The sequence below is a fragment of the Galeopterus variegatus genome, unplaced genomic scaffold, assembly GCF_000696425.1.
Source record: "Galeopterus variegatus unplaced genomic scaffold, G_variegatus-3.0.2 Scaffold307, whole genome shotgun sequence".
Lineage (NCBI taxonomy): Eukaryota > Metazoa > Chordata > Mammalia > Dermoptera > Cynocephalidae > Galeopterus > Galeopterus variegatus.
The window spans coordinates 236,025-253,924 of NW_007726418.1; the positions used below are offsets into that span (position 1 = coordinate 236,025).

The window sequence follows — 17,900 nt, forward strand, 5'->3', positions numbered from 1 at the left end:
CTCAACCAGTGAGCAGACTGGTCTCTATATGGGATCCGAACCCTCGGCGGGAGCGCCGCCGTGCTCCCAAACGCTGCACTCTACCGAGTGCGCCACCGGGCTGGCCAAGAAGTTTTAAAATTTTGATGTAGCCAGGTTTATTGATCTTTGTGACTTCTTTTATGCCTTTAATCTTGCTTTTATTTTTTATTTTTATTTATTTATTTTTTTTCCTTTTTGTCTTTTTTCGTGACCAGCAACGGATCGCAAACCTCAGTGTCGCGCCCGTACCGGGCCGGGGCCGGGACCGGCAACGGGATCGCAACCCTCGGTGTTGTGCCAGCACCTTGCTCCGGCAGTGAGCGGCCGGTCTGTATGTGGGATCCGAACGCTCGGCGGGAGCGTCGCCACACTCCCAAGCGGTGCACTGTACCAGTGCGCCACTGGGCCGGCCCCTTTAATCTTGCTTTTACATTGAGGTGTTCATGCATCTGTTGTTTTATTTTTGAATGATATGAGAAATAGCTTTGGTTCTTTTTGGTTTAATTTTTTTTAATAACCCATGTTTTTCTCACTAATTTGAAATTTCCACCTAAATTATTCTATTTCTGAACTTTGTATTTTTTTCTAATGTTCTATTTGACTATATTTATGCTAATAATGCATAGTTTTATAGACCATAATCTTATTATGTATTTTCATATTGGATGGGGAAGTCTCCCTAATTTGCACTCTTTTTAATTGTCACTTCTTGCACATTTATTCTTTCTATGAACATAGATATCAGTTTCTTAAGTTTTATTTTTAAAAATCATATTAGAATTTTGCTTGGGACTGCATTGAATTGATAGATTTATTTTTACTTGGGCATTCTATGCTGTTTCTCAAGGATACTTTTTTTCTTTTGATGAATAGAATTTTTTTATCCTTTTTGTTCACAAAATTACTATATATACTATTTTTTTCATGTATGCTAATGTTGTTTTTCATAATCATTTTTCCTGCAGATTATAAACACACCAGCCAAGGCATATCAACTTCATTCTCGACCAGTACCAAAATTAAGCCCTGAAATGGGGAGCTTCAGCTCTATATGCACTCAGAATTCTAGCAGATTAGATAATGATATATCAAGTGAGACAGTTCCACCTGAGATGAATGAGCAAGCTTTTGAAGCCATTTCTAAAGAGCTTAGAACAGTGCAGGTAATGTTTAGTTTAGGAAAAATAAATAGTTGCACATTCATTTAAGTAAATTTACTTCGTCATTTTAACTCCCTATAATTTGCAGTGTCTAAACTGCTTAATATTAAAATCATATCTTTTTAAGTGTGGTTGCGTATAGGTCCCTGGCTTGGAAATCACCTCACTCTTGTTCTTTTTTTTTTTTGTCTTTTTGTCTTTTTTCGTGTCCGGCAACGGATCGCATCCCTCAGTGTCGCACCCATACCGGGTGTTCTTTTTTTTTTTTGTCTTTTTGTCTTTTTTCGTGTCCGGCAACGGATCGCATCCCTCGGTGTCGCGCCCATACCGGGCCGGGACTGGCAACGGGATCGCAACCCTCGGTGTTGCACCCGCACCTCGCTCAGCCAGTGAGCGGCCGGTCTGTATGTGGGATCCGAACCCTCGGCAGGAGCGCCGCCATGCTTCCCAAGCGGTGCACTGTAGCAGTGCGCCACCAGGCCAGCCCCTCACTCTTGTTCTTTTAATTTGCTTTGCAGTCCTTAGCAAGTCATTCTGCAGAGAGTCTCCGTGGGCTTTGGTTCCCTCATTGTAAAATGATCAGTTTGCCGCTAGCTTCAAAGAACTGCTTTATATGATACAGTGCTGAAGAAAGTTGAAAGAGTTGAAAGAATCTTATTATAGATCACATTTTAGACAGCTTTTAGTGTGTTTGGAATAACATGTGAAATTTGATTATATCAGAATTTTGGTGGTTTGGTAATTTTTAAAATAAGTTTTTCTACTGTCCAGTAAAACTTGGAGTGGGCAAGACCACCCCAGCTCCCAGTAAGTTGCCCAATCCTGGCCATGGAGATCTGACTGGTGAGGTGACCCCTTGCAACCCTGAGGAAGCTTCTTAGATGTCTCAAGATGGCTTTATGATGTAATCTAGGATTTTAATTTTAATCACTTTTTTCCTTTGTGTTTCAAATTATCCATTTTGACAGACTACAAGTATAATTTTGCAACATGAGAAATCATTAGTATGTAGCCTTTGGAGAAGTAGTTTTCTGGCTCCAAAAAGGCCTTTGATTCCTTTATTCATATGAGGTTTTGAGTTTGTTTTGTTTTATTTTTTTGTTTCTAATGCAGAAGAAATGGTGGAATGTTTGAGAATTTCATTAAAATAATTTTTGATGAATGAAGTTTTTGTGTTGCAGGAACAAATGAATGCTCTTCAAGTACAGTTGGATGAGGAAGAGCATAAAAACCTAAAGCTTCAGCAGCATGTTGACAACTTGGAACATCATTCTACCCAAATGCAGGAGGTGAGACCAAAACCATGGCATCAGAAAATGTGTGAAACAAATCCTCAACGTAAGAGTATTACAGGAAGAAAATGACTTCACAAAGCTTTAATCAAGGCTTATCTGAGTTGTATTCTCTACTTGGTTACTAAGCATACTGCTCTGATAATGAGACAGAATTCTGAATTCTGGCCAACTTAGTTGATAGTGCAAATGGATCCCTTGCTATTTGTTTAGAAGAATGCAAGGTGACAGTCCTCATTATTGCAGTGATCCTTTGTTGATCATCTTCACTGTAGTTTATGGGGACAGCCAATTTTCTTCTGGTAAGAGACCTTAAAACTAGACTTTAAAAACAGAAACAAGTTAATGATTTGGAGTGTGTCTTTATATGCCAGTATTTTTTTTCCAGTGAATTTATCTCTTTTCCAAAGTTTTTCTCATCAGAAAGAACTGATGGGACCAAGCAGCAGCAAGAACATCTCTCACAGATGAATATTCTTGAAAAGCAGCTTCGAGACTCTCAAACTAAGAATGACTGTAAGTTTGAACAATTAGGAGCTTTGTAACCTTAAGGAATACTGTAACTCGGTATCTTTTTGGTTATTTAAATAAATGTTGTTCTGTGTTTTTGTTGTGGAATGAACTTGGCAAGAAAGGCTCCAGATGCTCGGAAGGAAGGAGAGTCAGAAGGTTTATTATGCGCGGGACCCAGGTGAACTCTCGTTCTGAAATCCTGGGACCATGGACATGAGTTTGACAGGCTTTTTATAGGCCATAAACTTAGGTTTAACTTATATCTTAGACAAACAGCTGTTGGTTTTAATTTCTTTTCACCCATGTGACTTAGGTGAACAGACAAAATTAGAAATGCAAGCAGGGCAGGCTAGCAAGATTACAAAACAGAATGCCTGCAGGCAGTTGATTATTAACTAGGCAGAGTTCTGGGAACCCTGGGAAATAAGCACATTCAGTTACAGAGGCATTTTGCAAGTTAGTCAAAACTTTAATTTTTTAATTCTCTCATCACTTCCCCCCTTTGATACTCTTTCTAAATTTCAGAAGGAGCATCACCTACAGACTCTTTATCTTTTAGTAACATGTAAGAGTATTCTTGGGGTGACAGTATCATTTGAAATTTGATTGACTGTAAACGATCCAAAACAAACCTGACAAGGCAATTTAGAATGCATGCGGCAAACAGGAGGACTAAAAAGATCATTATCACTGGCCCAGCAAATGGCAAAACCCAGGATAACCAGTTCCATGTGTTTGCCCAAGAAAACCAGGATTGTTCTAATTCCAGACTTTTCTTGGTCAGGCACTCTTTTAGTTGTTGGATTATGTTTCTAACTATTCCTGACTTGTTGGCATAAAAACAGCATTCTTCATTAAGGAAAAGGCATAGCCCCCCTTTCTCTGCACTAAGTCAGTCTAATCCTCGCCTATTTTGGAGGACCACTTCTGCCAGGTGTCTGCCTGGCCTTGTAATGCTGCCAGGGAGTTGGCCACTTGCTCCATATCTTCAGAGAAATCTTTGGTCAGTTTATAATAGGAGGTTGCAGAGTGTGCTATCCCTCTAACCCCTGTTCCAATCCCAGCAGTTATTCCCAAACCAATTAGCAAAGGAATAGTGAGGGGGATTGCTCTTTTTTCTGACATGTGTCCCAAGGGGAACAGTGAGAGATTGGTTTCCTGGGACAGTATCTGCCTCAGGGATGGTGGAAGCTAATGTGCAGACTCCTGCCCAGTCTGCAGGGAGATATTGATAGGCAGAACTTCCACACACGAGGAAAGTACCTTTCTGTACTTCCGACACCAGGGCTCAGAGTGTTCAGAGGTGGAGATGCTATTGATATTGTTACATTGTTTTTTTGTTAAATAGCCCACCTTTAGGGCCTCTCCTTGGTTCTGAATGCACCGTGGAGCCCTGAGTGTCATGATTATGTTTGTAAGCCTGTGCTCTTGTGCTGTGTTAAATTGACTTGAGTTTCCCTTTGAGATATTGAAGCCACTTATTGGGATGGCAACATGACGAGGTGTCTTGGGCAGGCAGAGCCAGCAGTCCTTAGCCAAAGCAGGATTAGAGATATTTAGGAGGTGGTGGACAACATCTAATACTTGGTCAATGTCTGATTTATTGTGACTAACATTAGAGTTGTTTCTTAGTATCTGAAGCCTCTGGGTTAAGACTTGATTAGGCCCCTCTTTAATTGGGCTGATTGGATCCTCACGTCTATCTCCATAATTTTTGCCTTCCCAACAGTTAAGAGTAGCCTTGGAGAGTGCAGGTCCAATAAAGTTTCTGGTTGGGCCCTTGACAGTTCTTTTTCTGTTTCCAGCAAGCGTTTAGGCCAACGACAGTTTGGGTGTACAATTTGGGAGGAGCAAAAAAGGGAGCCAACAATAATAGTTTGAGGTGAAATAGCGAATTTGGTCACATTCTTTGTTATTTTTTAAGTAAACCTGTATGGGATATATGCCCTGAAAAGCATCTCATTCGAGTGTCCCACAAGTTTGAGGCATTTGTGGCTGATAGCATGATTCTGGTGGAGGAACACCCTGTCGACCTCTTATAGAGTACAGTATGAGAGGTGCCCCTCGGAATGCCAGATTGGTAAGGTCAGTAGCAGTAGTAGGCTGAGATTCATTTTTAACCCTTCCTTGCCTGAAAAGGGAGGAGGTTTGATTTAAGAAACACACTGCCACCTGAAACTGCCTAATAGGCTTCCTATCACTAATAAGTACAGGAGTGCTAGGCCAACCTTTTCTATATTACTCCAGTCTTTTGGGGTAGTGGACACTAGAAATACAGTAAATACTAAAGCAAGCAGTATAACAAAACCAAGTGGCAAAGGATTACAAATACTTATCATGTCCTGTGATACAAATTCCTCAGGCTTCGGCCGTGTGTGGATCAACCAGCTTCTGGAGTGGCCAGAACAGGGCAATGACAATCACTGGGGGAACACCTCTGGAACCAAATCTTGAGTGGGTTTGAAGGATCAACCTTTGCAGACCAGGAGGTGGTGTCATCTGGGGAGGCTGCCTGTCTCACTCACATATGGTGGATCCAGGGAGTCTGCCCTGCAACTTTAACTGCAGTAGGGGTAGTTAGTACAATTTAGCTTCTGGAGTGGCCAGAACAGGGCAATGACAATCACTGGGGGAACACCTCTGGAACCAAACCTTGAGTGGGTTTGAAGGATCAACCTTTGCAGACCAGGAGGTGGTGCCATCTGGGGAGGCTGCCTGTCTCACTCACATATGGTGGATCCAGGGAGTCTGCCCTGCAACTTTAACTGCAGTAGGGGTAGTTAGTACAATTATGTATGGCCCCACCCAGGTAGGCTTTAGCAGAGCCTTTTTCCAATCTTTTACCCATACCATGTCACTGGGCTGAAACTGATGGGCCTAACTCCCTAAGGGGATAGGGGCCCGTTCTAAAACTGTTTTATTTATTTGTTTGAGAGTTTTAGCCAGTGACTGCAGGTATTGTGTCAGTTCCATTTCTCCCAGCTGCTGGGGGTCCCCTTGTAGTCTGGCTATGAGTAGGGGTGGTCTTCTATACATAATTTTGAAGGTGGAGTATCCTGTTGGCCCTGTCATGCATTAGACTCGTAACAGGGCCAAGGGAAGCATATCTATCCAAGGGAGCCCTGTTTCCTGGCAGAACTTAACTAATGTGGTCTTCGGGGTCCGGTTCATGTGCTCCACTTTCCCTGAGCTTTGTGGCCTGTATGCTGCTTGAAGTTTCCATTTTATTCCCAGCATTTTGGCCAGTCCTTGGACAACTTCCGCAACAAAGGCTGGTCCATTGTCAGACCCTATAGTTAAAGGGAGCCCATATCTTGGAGCCACCTCTTTTAAGAGGGCCTTTATAACCTCTTGGGCTTGCTTGATCCTTGTGGGCAGTGCCTCACTCAATCCAGTGTAGGTGCATATTGTCACCAACAAGTACTTGTAGCCTTTGCAGGGCTTTACTTCGGTAAAGTTGATTACCAAGTCCTCGAAGGGCGAGGTCCAAACTGGCTATATTCCAGTAGCTGGCTTGGTCCTCGCTTGGCGTTGTTTTGGATGCAAGTCAGGCATCGTGAGCTGATCTGGGCAAAGAGAGAGGCTAATTTTGGGATGAAGTAGTAGCGACTCAGCATGGTCTCTAGAGCCATCTTTCCCCAGTGTGTCAGTTTGTGATACTCTAGAACTAGCCAGTGGTTCATCCGTCGATAGTCTGGGAGCTACCACCATCCTTTAGGAGTCTTAATCCCACCTTCCCTCTCTGCCCATTGATCTTCTTTTGTATATTTCATCTGCTGTGCCATTTCCAGTACCAGCATGATCTTGGCAGTTTCTTCCAGGCTTTTAGAAGATCCTGTTTGGGCAGCTGCTTTCCTGGCTGCCTGATCAGCCAGTCAGTTTCCTTCGCTGATCCTGTCAATGTCCTTTTGATGGCCTTTACAGTGGATAACTGCCACTCAGGTAGGGTCCCAGACTGCCTCAAGAAGCTGAAGAATTTCTTCTTTGTTTTTTTTTTTTTTTCGTGACCGGCAACGGATCGCAACCCTCAGTGTCACGCCCGTACCGGACTGGGACCAGCAACGGGATCGCAACCCTCGGTGTTGCCCCCGCTCCTTGCTCAGCCAGTGAGCGGCCGGTCTGTATGTGGGATCCGAACCCTTGGCGGGAGCGCCGCCACACTTCCCAAGCGGCGCACTGTAGCAGTGCGGCACCGGGCCAGCCCAGAATTTCTTCTTTGTTTTTGATTGCTTTTCCTCCTGCCGTTAGCAGGCCTCTTTCTTTATATAGGGCCCCATGGATATGCAGGGTTGCAAAGGCATATTTTGAGTCAGTATAAATGTTGACTCGCTTCCCTTTTGAGAATCTGAGTGCCTGAATAAGTGCCCATAATTCTGCCCGTTGTGCTGACCAACACTGGGGCAGGGGCTTTGCCTCTATTATTTTTTTATGAGTTGTTACTGCATATCAAGACTTTTGTTGTCCCTCCTTGATGTAGCTGCTCCCATATGTGAACAGTTTCATTTCTGGATTAGTCAAAGGCAGGTCCGTCAAATCAGGTCTGCTGGAGTAGGTTTCACCTATCAGTTCTTCACAATTGTGGTTTGGAGGGCTGGGCTTGGCAGGCAGGAGCGTAGCTGGATTTAGAGTCTGTACTGTCTCAAGTCGCACCTGGGGGTTTTTGCAGAGGAGGCCCTGGTAATGAGTCATTCTGGAGTTAGTCACCCATTTGTACCTCTGACTGTTCATCAAGGTGGTCACTGCATGTGGGACCTTTACATTTGAGATTTTGTTCCAAAGTAAGTTTGTTTGCTTCCTGGATTAAAGCGACAGTGGCTGCCAGGGCCTGTAGGCAGGGTGGCCAGCCATCTGCCATGGTATCCAGTTGTTTGGACAAGCATGCCACCTATCTCTGCCCAGGCCCTATAGTCTGGGTGAGAACCCCCAAGGCCATATGATCCCTCTCGTGTACAAAGAGATTAAAGTCCCAAGTTATATCCAGAATTCCAAGAGCAGGACCCTGGGTTAGTAGAGTTTTAATTTCCAAGAATGCATGTTCCTGTTTTGGGTCCCATACTAAAGGCTCCTTTTCAGCCCTTTTGATTGCCTCATATGGGGCTTAGCTTTTTCTGAATATCCAGGTATCCAGATTCAACAGAATCTGGCTGCCCCAAGGAACTCTTGAACCTTTCTCTTAGTGTCTGGTCAGGATATGGTGCAAACAGCTTGTTTCCTTTCTATCCCCAGTGAGTGGTGTCCTTCAGAGATGTGGTACCCTAAGTACATAACTCTCTGTTGGCAAATTTGTGCCTTTTCCTGTGACACTTGATATCCTAAGTCAGCAAGCAGACTTAGGAGGGCCCTCGTTACCTTCCAGCAGTTTTCCTGTGTAGGGCTAGCCAGGAGGATGTCATCTACATATTGAAGCAGGGTGCAATTTAATTTGTACCCTGGAAAGAGGTCTGAAGTTAGCACCTCTCCAAAGAGTGTAAGTGAGTTTTTGAACCCTTGAGGCACCCTGGTCCAGGTTAATTGAGTTTTCCTTCCTGTCCGGGGGTTTTTCCATTCAAAGGCAAATAGTGGCTGACTGGTGCCAGTCGGGGGCAGAAGAAGGCATCCTTGAGATCAAGGCAAGTGAACCATTTGGCCTGCATGGGGAGCAAACTCAGGAGCGTGTAGGGATTGGGTACAGTGTGGTAACAGAGTAACAGCCACCTTGTTCACAGCTCGCAGATCCTGAACTGGACGGTACCCCCTTCCGTTGGGCTTTTTGACTGGTACAAGCGTGTGTTCCAGGGTGACTGACATTCCACCAAGATGCCTGCTTTTAGCAACTGGTGGATGTGCTCCTGAATTCACAGCTGAGCTTCCCATGGGACTGGGTATTGCTTCACTCTGACTGTTGTGGCCCCTGGTTTCAGTTCTATTATTATTGGGGCATGTTTTTTTTTGCCATACCTGGGGGTCCAAATTTGGCCCAAACAGATGGAAAGTCTTTAAAGAAATAGTTTCATAAGAGTTCCGATGGTCTTGTGTTTGAGCCTTTTTTAGCTTCAGTGTACAAGTGCCATTCTTCCTCTCTAGACACTGTTATAGCCATTATTAGAGTTTCCTGATTACTCGGTTAAATGAGCTGCTTCTTTGGGTGTAAAAGTTATTTGTGCCCCTAGTTTTCTCAGTAAGTCTCTTCCTAGCAGGGGTACCAGGCAGTCAGGCAAATAAAGGAACTCACAAATCACCTTGTGACCCCCGAGGTGGCAGGTTCGGGCTTTGCAGAATGACCGATTTACTTGTGTCCCTGTAGCACCAACAATGGTAGTCTTTCACCCTGAGAATGGGGCCACTGGGCTTGTGAATACTGAATGTTCTGCTCCCATGTCCACCAAGAAGGTCATGGGTTGGCCCCCTACCATCGTTTGCCTAGGGGCAAGGAACCCAGTCTTTCCTAATCTGAGACTATCCCTGCCAGGCCAATGAGGTCCTGGAGTTCTTGGCTTGCCAGTTCAGGCTCATATTTCTTTTTCTCAGCATGAGCTTTGTTTTGGGTTGTTGATTGGTACTTTTCCCCCCTTCATTTTTCCAGTGGCCCAGCTGCCTGCAAAAAGTGCATTGATTGGGTTTTAAGGGCATCCGCCCTCCCTAGCAGGAATTCTTCCTTTTCTCCAGTGCAGAGCTTTGATCCAGGTTGAGAGCTGCTGCCAGAAGTCCCGCCTGTTGCCTCAGGCGTGTATCCGCCTTTTGCCTCAGGCGTGTATCCGCCTCTTTCTGAGCCTCTTGGTCTTGGTTGACAAACACTTTGTTGGTTACTTTTAGGAGCTGTGTTGCATTCATCCCTGCAAAGCCTTCCAGCTTCTGAAGCTTGTGGCGGATGTCGTCACAAGACTGGGCCACAAAGCCTGCATTGATCGTTCACTGATTTTTGGCTGCTTCAGGATCAAATGGCGTGTAGATCCGGAAGGCCTTGCATAGTTTCTCATAGAACTCTGTAGGCGATTCGTCCATCTTCTGGGTCACAATGGTTGTTTTTGACATGTTGGTGGGTTTCCTGGCCCCAGCTCTCAGCCCTTAGAGAAGGAAAAGCTAAAAAATAAAACCTATATATCAGTGGAGTTGGTTTCTCCCCTCTTCTTCATTGTAGTCCCAATCCAGAGCCGCATCTGGTGCAGCATCTCTGACCCAGGCCTCGGGGTCCAGCACGGCTGTGGGTGCTTGTTGTTGCAACAACAAGCCACTGCCTGGCTCCTATCAGGATGCGTCATCTTTCTTCTATGCTGAGGACAGTTAGGAGTAGCTGACGGCAGTCTTTCCAGGTAGGCTGGTGAGTGAGGAAAATCAACTCCAGAAGGCTGGTCAGAGCCTGGGGTTTTTCTGAATATGATGGAGTATAATGTTTCCAATTCAAAAGATTTGTGGTTGTAAAAGGTTGGTAGTAGAAGAGAGGGCACCCTGGCTGTACAGTACCATCTGGATTGATTTGTTGTGGGCCTTGGGTCTCCCGCAGGGGCATCTGGAGGACCAAAACCTGTTGGGCTGAGCAGAGTCACCTCCGCACTGGTTCGAGACTCTTTGGACTTTCTGGACTCTCTGGTGGCAATGCTGGTAGGGCTGTCAGGACCAAAACCAGGGGGCTGTCTGGCAAGGGATGCCTAGGGCCGTGTGCCCCTGAAGGAGCAGGATATGGTGGTGGCATGAGTTCTTCTGGGCTCCCCTGATATATAGGTTTTTACTTTTTAGCTTTTCTTGTTCTCATTCTGGCTTTTGTGCCACTTGTACAATGAGGACCTTACTTTTTCCCTTATGAAGTCAGAATTGGGTGCAAGGTGGTAGAGTCATAGGTACAGTCAGCCAGGAATCTATGTATGGAAACTGGTCTGGGTGCCCTGGTTCTCCAGTAATAATCTCATAAACCGTACAGACCTTCTGGAGACTCAGTGTCCCTTCTGAGGGCCATCCTACACCAAAACCAGGCCATTCTACCTCACACAGGGTCCGGAGCTTTCCAGGGGTCATTTTAACTTCATAGGTCCGAAATACCCCTTCAGAAAGTTTCTCAGCATACATTCAAGGATGGTAGGCTTTGACTGACTTGCTCCCATTGTTTTTAGATTTCTTCCCTTTCTTATAACCCAAATACTGATGATGCCTCCACTCGTGGAAGCAGTGTAACTCCCACTTAATGTGGGATTTGGGACCTTCCAGGAGGGCCCGGACTGCAAGGTCTTGCAAAGCAGGGGGCCCCTGTGTTTGGTTTAGGTGTTCTAGGGCAGCACCGAGTCTCACTGCCCCCTTTGCCCAGTCCTCCTTGTAGCCACTGCTAATATAATAAGAATGGGGAATGGCGGGCTCGTGACAGAGCAGGTATACCCAGAAAAGGTCTGTGAGGTACCCTTTAAACCATTTTCTAGAGATTCCCCCTTGGCTTAAGTCCTCTGCGGCTTCTGTTAAGTCTTGGCGTACAGGGTAGTCCCTCAGTTGGCAACAAAGGACTGAAAAGAGGGACTTAGTGTTGGTGGGCAGGAGGGCCACGCTGATCACTTCAAAAGATTTACGGCCCAAGGCTCAGAGACAGAACTCCCTTTTAGACGTTAACTATCAGGTCTCTAGTCACATGTACCATCCACCCAATCCCACCCTGTGTTGGTGGTGTGAGGCGAACAAGGGAGGGGTGTCCCCTTCTCCCAAAGGAGAAGGAAGACCACACAGGTGTCCACCTGGCTGTGCTCCTTGCAGAGGCCATTGGGCCCACTCAGACACCGCATTTATCACTTGGTGCCATAGATATTTCACATTCACTCACACACTCACACAGAAATTAAGGTACCTTTCCCTTCCCCAATCCTGACTTAGTTTACCCAGATGGACATCCAGAACAGAGAGGAGTCTCATGACAAGACCCTGAACCACATGGACCTTAACAAGGTCCCACACAGAACTTCAGCCTGAAGTCTTTTACCCAGATGGACGTCCCCAGCCGGGCCCTTGAAGGGACCCTTTTGGGAGGTGATCAAGCTCCCCTTCCACCCAGAGGCAGGCCTGAACTGCACTAAAGGATTGGGGGGACCTGCCTGTTCTGGAGGCTGTACAGGTCTGATTGGTCCTTCCCTCCATGGAGCCTGGCTGGACAGGCAGCCTTCTGGATCAGCAAGGTCCTACTTTCCATAGTCCCAGCAAGCTGGCCAGGCGATGCCTCCTTAGTTCCCAGGGTCCCGCCGATCCTCCAGGCAGCCCTGCACAGGCTGGCAGCTCAAGGGGCCGGTCTGTTCGTTTCTTGTCCAATTCACTTCCTGGCCAATGCACCAGAAATATTGTGGAACAAACTTGGCAGGAAAGACTCCAGACGCTCAGAAGGTAGGAGAGTCAGAAGGGTTATTATGCACGGGACCCAGGTGAACTCTTGTTCTGAAATCTTGGGACCATGAACATGAGTTTGACAGGGTTTTTATAGGCCATAAACTTAAGTTTAACTTAGATCTTAGACAAACAGCTGTTGGTTTTAATTTCTTTTCAGCCATGTGACTTAGGTGAACAGGCAAAATTAGAAATACAAGCAGGGCAGGCTTGCGAGATTACAAAAGCAGAAATGCCTACAGGCAGTTGATTATTAACTAGGCAGAGTTCTGGGGGCCCTGGGAGATAAGCACATTTAGTTACAGAGGCATTTTACAAGTTAGTCAAAATTTTAATTTTTGAATTCTCTCATCATTTTCGGGTGGTTGTTTTGTTTGTTGTTAAACAGCCAGACTCAAGATTGCATGGCAGTAGTAAGTAACAGTAATGGATCATAAAAGGTAATTTTCTCCAGGATTGTCCACAAATGATACTTGAATTCATAAGGTGAATGTTTTAATATTGAGAAATAAAGTATAAATTATATACTTGCTCATATTTGTACATGTGGTAGTATCATTTAATTCTGTTTTTTCAGTTTATTTCTCCCTTCATCAAAGTATTTGCAGTAGTTTATAATAAAGCTAAAACAAAAAAAGACGGCCATTCTATTTTCTTTGATCTAAAAAGTTATCTAATTTGATTTCCAATGGAGTTTCTTTGAAGACGAGAAGTGTTTAACCCATGTTGGAAAGTTCTGGTACATTTGCAAGGGATTTTTAATAACTAAGATAGGTCACTTACAATATGTTAAGTCTCTTATTTTATTTTACTTTTTTTTATATTAAGAATTTTGATGCACATTCAACAGGAGAATTTTAGAAGAGTCAAGTGACCTGCAAGTCAGGGACAGATCTTAACTCTTCCTTTTTTAGTAGAAATATACCAAAAATCATAAGTAAGGGAGTGGGATCCGAACCCTCGGACGGGAGCGCCACCGCACTTCCCAAGCGGCGCACTATCCAGTGTGCCACTGGGCCGGCCCAACTAAGATAGGTCACTTACAATATGTTAAGTCTCTTATTTTATTTTACTTTTTTTTATATTAAGAATTTTGATGCACATTCAACAGGAGAATTTTAGAAGAGTCAAGTGACCTGCAAGTCAGGGACAGATCTTAACTCTTCCTTTTTTAGTAGAAATATACCAAAAATCATAAGTAAGGGAGAGGAAGAAAACAGAAATCTCAGTGCTCCTAGGTACCACTTACTTGATCAACATCTTTCCTTAAAATGGTCTCTTAAACTTGTTTTTGCTGATTATGAGAAGAGTACCCATCAAATTTATTTGCCTACTTTACAAAAATACTTGTAAAGAAACCTGTTGAGGATTTGTTTTGTTTGTTTTTTAGTTTTGAAAAGTGAGGTGCATGACCTGCGAGCAGTTCTTCATTCTGCTGACAAGGAGCTTTCTTTGTTGAAATTGGAATATAGTTCATTCAAAGAGAGTCAAGAGAAAGAACTCAACAAACTTTCCGAAAAACACATGCATATACAGCTTCAACTAGATAACGTCAGGTAGAGTTCTGTTGTGGTTTCAAGCTGCCTGATTAGCTGTAACCTGGGACTACTTGAAGTGCAAGTGTTATAAACCCAACTCAAACTAGTTAAACAAACAAAAAAGGTAATTTATTGGCTCACGATATTGGAAAGCCCCAGAGGTGATTTTGGTTTCAGGGACAAGCAATATTTTCAGGGTTCTCTCTCTCAGCTCTATTCATCTCTGTGTTGCTCTTATTCTCTCCTAATATTGAGGACTTTCCTCTACGTGACAGGGAAGAGATTGCCTCAGACAGCTATTCTGGCTCCCAGCCTAACAACCCCTGCATAGAAAGTCTCTCTCCTAACAGCCAAGTATTAGTCCCAGAGAAAATTTAAATTGGTTTTGCTTGAGTCATCTCACTTTTGGACCAGTCACCTACCAGGGGTTTGAGGTGGCATTGGCCCAACATAGGTGATTTGCCTGCTCTGGAGGGAATAGTGTGCTCTTACTAGAAGAAGGGACAGTATGAGGTATACCAAAACAATAGCTGTCACCATTGTCCACAGTAACTCCAGAGGCTGGCTGGTTGGTTGGTCAGGTGCTGGTAATCTTGAAACAAAAATAATCTAAGATGTAAATTGTTTGTTTTCTTTTTTCTTCTTGCTAATTTCAACCTTTTGTATAACATAATTGAAAACCATTTTGTGTTTTTGATAATATCTCCTGTGTCTATGGCCATAATTTAATAATGGATCTTTTGAATGTGATATCATGAATATAAGCTCCCTCTAAAAAAGCTGCTGATAGGCAACCTTGAATTTAATTTTTATAGAAGTTGCAAAGATTAAACTGTAGCTGTTGAATGTTTTCTGGATACACAAGGAATTGAAATAAAGGAAGAAAACTTGAGATCTGTGGACCAAAATCTGCCCATACACATGTTTTTATTGGGCCTGCTCAGCATGGTTTTAAAAAAAACATATCATTTTAAAAATTGAGTATTTTCCTATAAAAGTCTGTATTTCAGCATCCTTTTGAAAAATCAGTTTGGTGGCTCTAGGCCCACATTCCTTCATGGCCACCATCAGCCACTGTGTGACTCACTTCTTTCTCTTTAGAGAAGGATGTGCAGTCTGGGTCATCATGGCCTCTACCACCCTGGGCCATTTTTCCAACATCAAGGCCACTTATCAGGTTGCCTGATTGGCCTGAAACCCAGGACTACTTGAAGTGCAAGTGTTACAAACCCAACTCAACTAGTTAAAAAAAATAGGTAATTTATTGATAATTTATCACAGATGCACTGTTGTCTCTTCTTACACCTGGGACTTGTTTTAACTTCTGAATTACTGATCTAATCTTGCCTCTACCACAACTAATTTTATGCAGTTTTTTTTTTTTTTAAGTCACTCCACTAATTTCATTGGATCTTAATTTCCTTGCGTTTACCTGTCAGAGATGAATTAGATCAAAAATATTAAGAATCTACGATGTTATTCATGTACTTAAATTCTATCTTAAAAGTATTGAGCTCTTCCTAGCTTTTTAAATATGTTGGACACAATTTAATTTTTCTCAGTGTCTCCCCATTAACATTGAGTACATCATTTATTGAACTGCTTATACTCTATCGTGACACTCAAAGTTTGTTAAGTCTTCTGAATTAAACAGCACAGCACTGTTATGTGTTTCTCGGATTATTTTGCCTACTTCATATACAGAGTTTATACCATAAATTTATAGATTTGCTCCCCTCCCCTACCATCTATTGCCTGTACATCTGTCTTTAGCAATTGATGTATACCACTTTGTAATTTGCTGCTTCTGCTTTGCTTTGAGTTAGTACAACAGATGTTCCATGCCTAATAACCTTCTGTAGATAAGCTAGGACATCTCTTTTGGATGGTCCACAGTTTAGATTGATTGCTAGTTCTTCACTGCGCCCTGATATACTTGGGTATGCCCACAGTATATTGGGGAAGGAAACAGAGGACGAAAACCAGGAAAGTAGCAGATAGTTCTTGCTGAGGGAATTTTCTCTCTTGCTCAGATTGAAGCCACATTTGCCTTCTTAAAAAATCCTTCCTGGAGCTGAGAGAATATGTGATGAATAGTTGGAGTTGAGCTATCAACAAAACTTGGAAAATAACAGCCAGTGCCTAGCTGACATGAGGATTAGGTCTGGAAACCTTTAAATGGGTCTATAAATTGTGAATCAGTTAAATATGTACGGTTGAAACCACAGGAGAGAGAATGAGAAAGTGATGGCTGTGGGCTTACACTCCCCCCTATCTTTTCTATCCCCATCAAACTACCCTGTGTTCCAGTGTGGCTTACATGTTTATGCATCATGGACATTTCACACAAGTCCATGAGGAGCTTTACATCAGTCCAGGCTTATGTAAGTTGGGAATGGTCTGTAGGTAGGGTAAATTGAACTGCAGATAAATTGACTAGCAGAAATACATTAAATGTTTATACTTACCATTGTAAAAATATTTTTCTGATAAAGATTAGAAAATGAAAAGCTGCTTGAGAGCAAAGCCTGCCTACAGGATTCCTATGACAACTTACAAGAAGTAATGAAGTTTGAAATTGACCAACTTTCAAAAAAACTCCAAAACTGCAAAAAAGAAAATGAAACTCTGAAATCTGATATGAATGTAAGTTAAGAAGGGTATTAGTAATTGGTGAATTTGGCCTGGATCTGTGGCTGTTCTCTTGAATGTAGGACAAGGACTGTTCTGAACTCTCCCTAACTTCCTATACTTGCCCACAGTGCCTGTCACATACAAGGTACTTGATATATTTTTTTGACCACACATTGCTGGTAACAGTTACTTAAAATGTAACGTAACGGTATCTTTTAGAATTTGATGGAGCTTTTCGAGGCAGAAAAAGAACGCAGTAACAAATTGTCATTACAGTTTGAAGAAGATAAAGAAAGCAATTCTAAGTGAGTGCCATTTATTTTTTTACTTAATTGACTAGAATATTGTTTACTACCACATTCTTTATCTTATATTTCTTTTTTTATTTCTAGTACCGTGTAAAGAGTTATTTTTCTTTTAAGCATTTCAAAATGAACATCAGGTTCTTTTGTATAAATGGCTATGTAGAGAAACTTTATCCTTTAAAGCATTTAATAACTAGCTATGGTACTTTTAAATGAACAGCAATTAGTAGTGATCAGAACTCAGAGCCTTCTGTAAATAAGTCACAGTATATATAATAAGATGACTTCTGTTTCTTTTATTATTGGAAAGTAGAGACTGCTTTTTATTTCTGTCTCTACTATTCTTTTTCTAGCTGCTCTTTTTTCTTCCTGGTACCTTAGCAGGAAGGCCATTTTCTTGCATCTCCAAGTTCTTTTCCTTGGTAATCTCAAAGAGTCTCTTGGCTTCAGCCAATAGACTGATTATTACTCTAATGAGAACAATTAGTTTATTCAGTAGATCCTTAAAGAGTTCTTACTATGAGATCGATTCTTTTCTAGGCCCTGGTATGCAGTGGTGAACGTGGCGCATGCATCCAGTTGCCTACAGACAATTAATATTTACTCATTCATTCAAATATTTAGTGATATCCGAGTAGCCAGGAAGTGATCTGGTGAATGCCAGAACATATAGAGGTAAAACAGTGAACAAACATCCCTGTCCCTGTGGATTTTATCTTCTAGCACAGGGAGACAAGTAATAACAAATACTATATGTTGTATGCTATATTAGAGAGTAGTAAACACTCTCAAGAAAAACAGTCATGGCACAAAAATTCTCATTAGCTGTTGAAGAAATGGTTCAAAGTTCTGATGCCCATTGGAATATAATGCCTAATACCAAGTATGTGCCTAATAAAGTTTATTTGCATTGTCTTTAATCTCTTCTGTGCTAACATACTCAGTTCCTGTTTCCATTGGTTGAAGTCAGGAGTAAAAGATCATTCTTCTCTTCCAGAGAAATCTTAAAAGTTCTTGAGACTGTATGTCAAGAGAAACAGAAAGAGATGGCTAAGTGTGAGCAGCAGGTAAATTTCCTGTTACTTTAACTGTAGAATTTGAAGTTTATAA

General features: G+C 42.8%; 1 protein-coding gene across 2 annotated transcripts in view; it reads left to right on the forward strand.

Annotated features, from left to right (window-relative positions):
• The first annotated feature begins 2,121 nt into the window (after nt 1-2,121).
• LOC103586124 (kinesin-like protein KIF15) overlaps nt 2,122-17,900 on the forward strand; it is a 34,376-nt gene continuing 18,597 nt past the window's right edge. For both annotated transcript variants that reach the window (XM_008567277.1, XM_008567278.1), the window contains exons 1-6: nt 2,122-2,470; nt 2,884-2,989; nt 13,704-13,869; nt 16,347-16,497; nt 16,705-16,790; nt 17,788-17,857. In XM_008567277.1, coding sequence (XP_008565499.1) covers nt 2,339-2,470; nt 2,884-2,989; nt 13,704-13,869; nt 16,347-16,497; nt 16,705-16,790; nt 17,788-17,857 — 711 coding nt within the window. In that variant the 5' untranslated portion in view covers nt 2,122-2,338. The remainder of the gene's footprint in view (nt 2,471-2,883; nt 2,990-13,703; nt 13,870-16,346; nt 16,498-16,704; nt 16,791-17,787; nt 17,858-17,900) is intronic.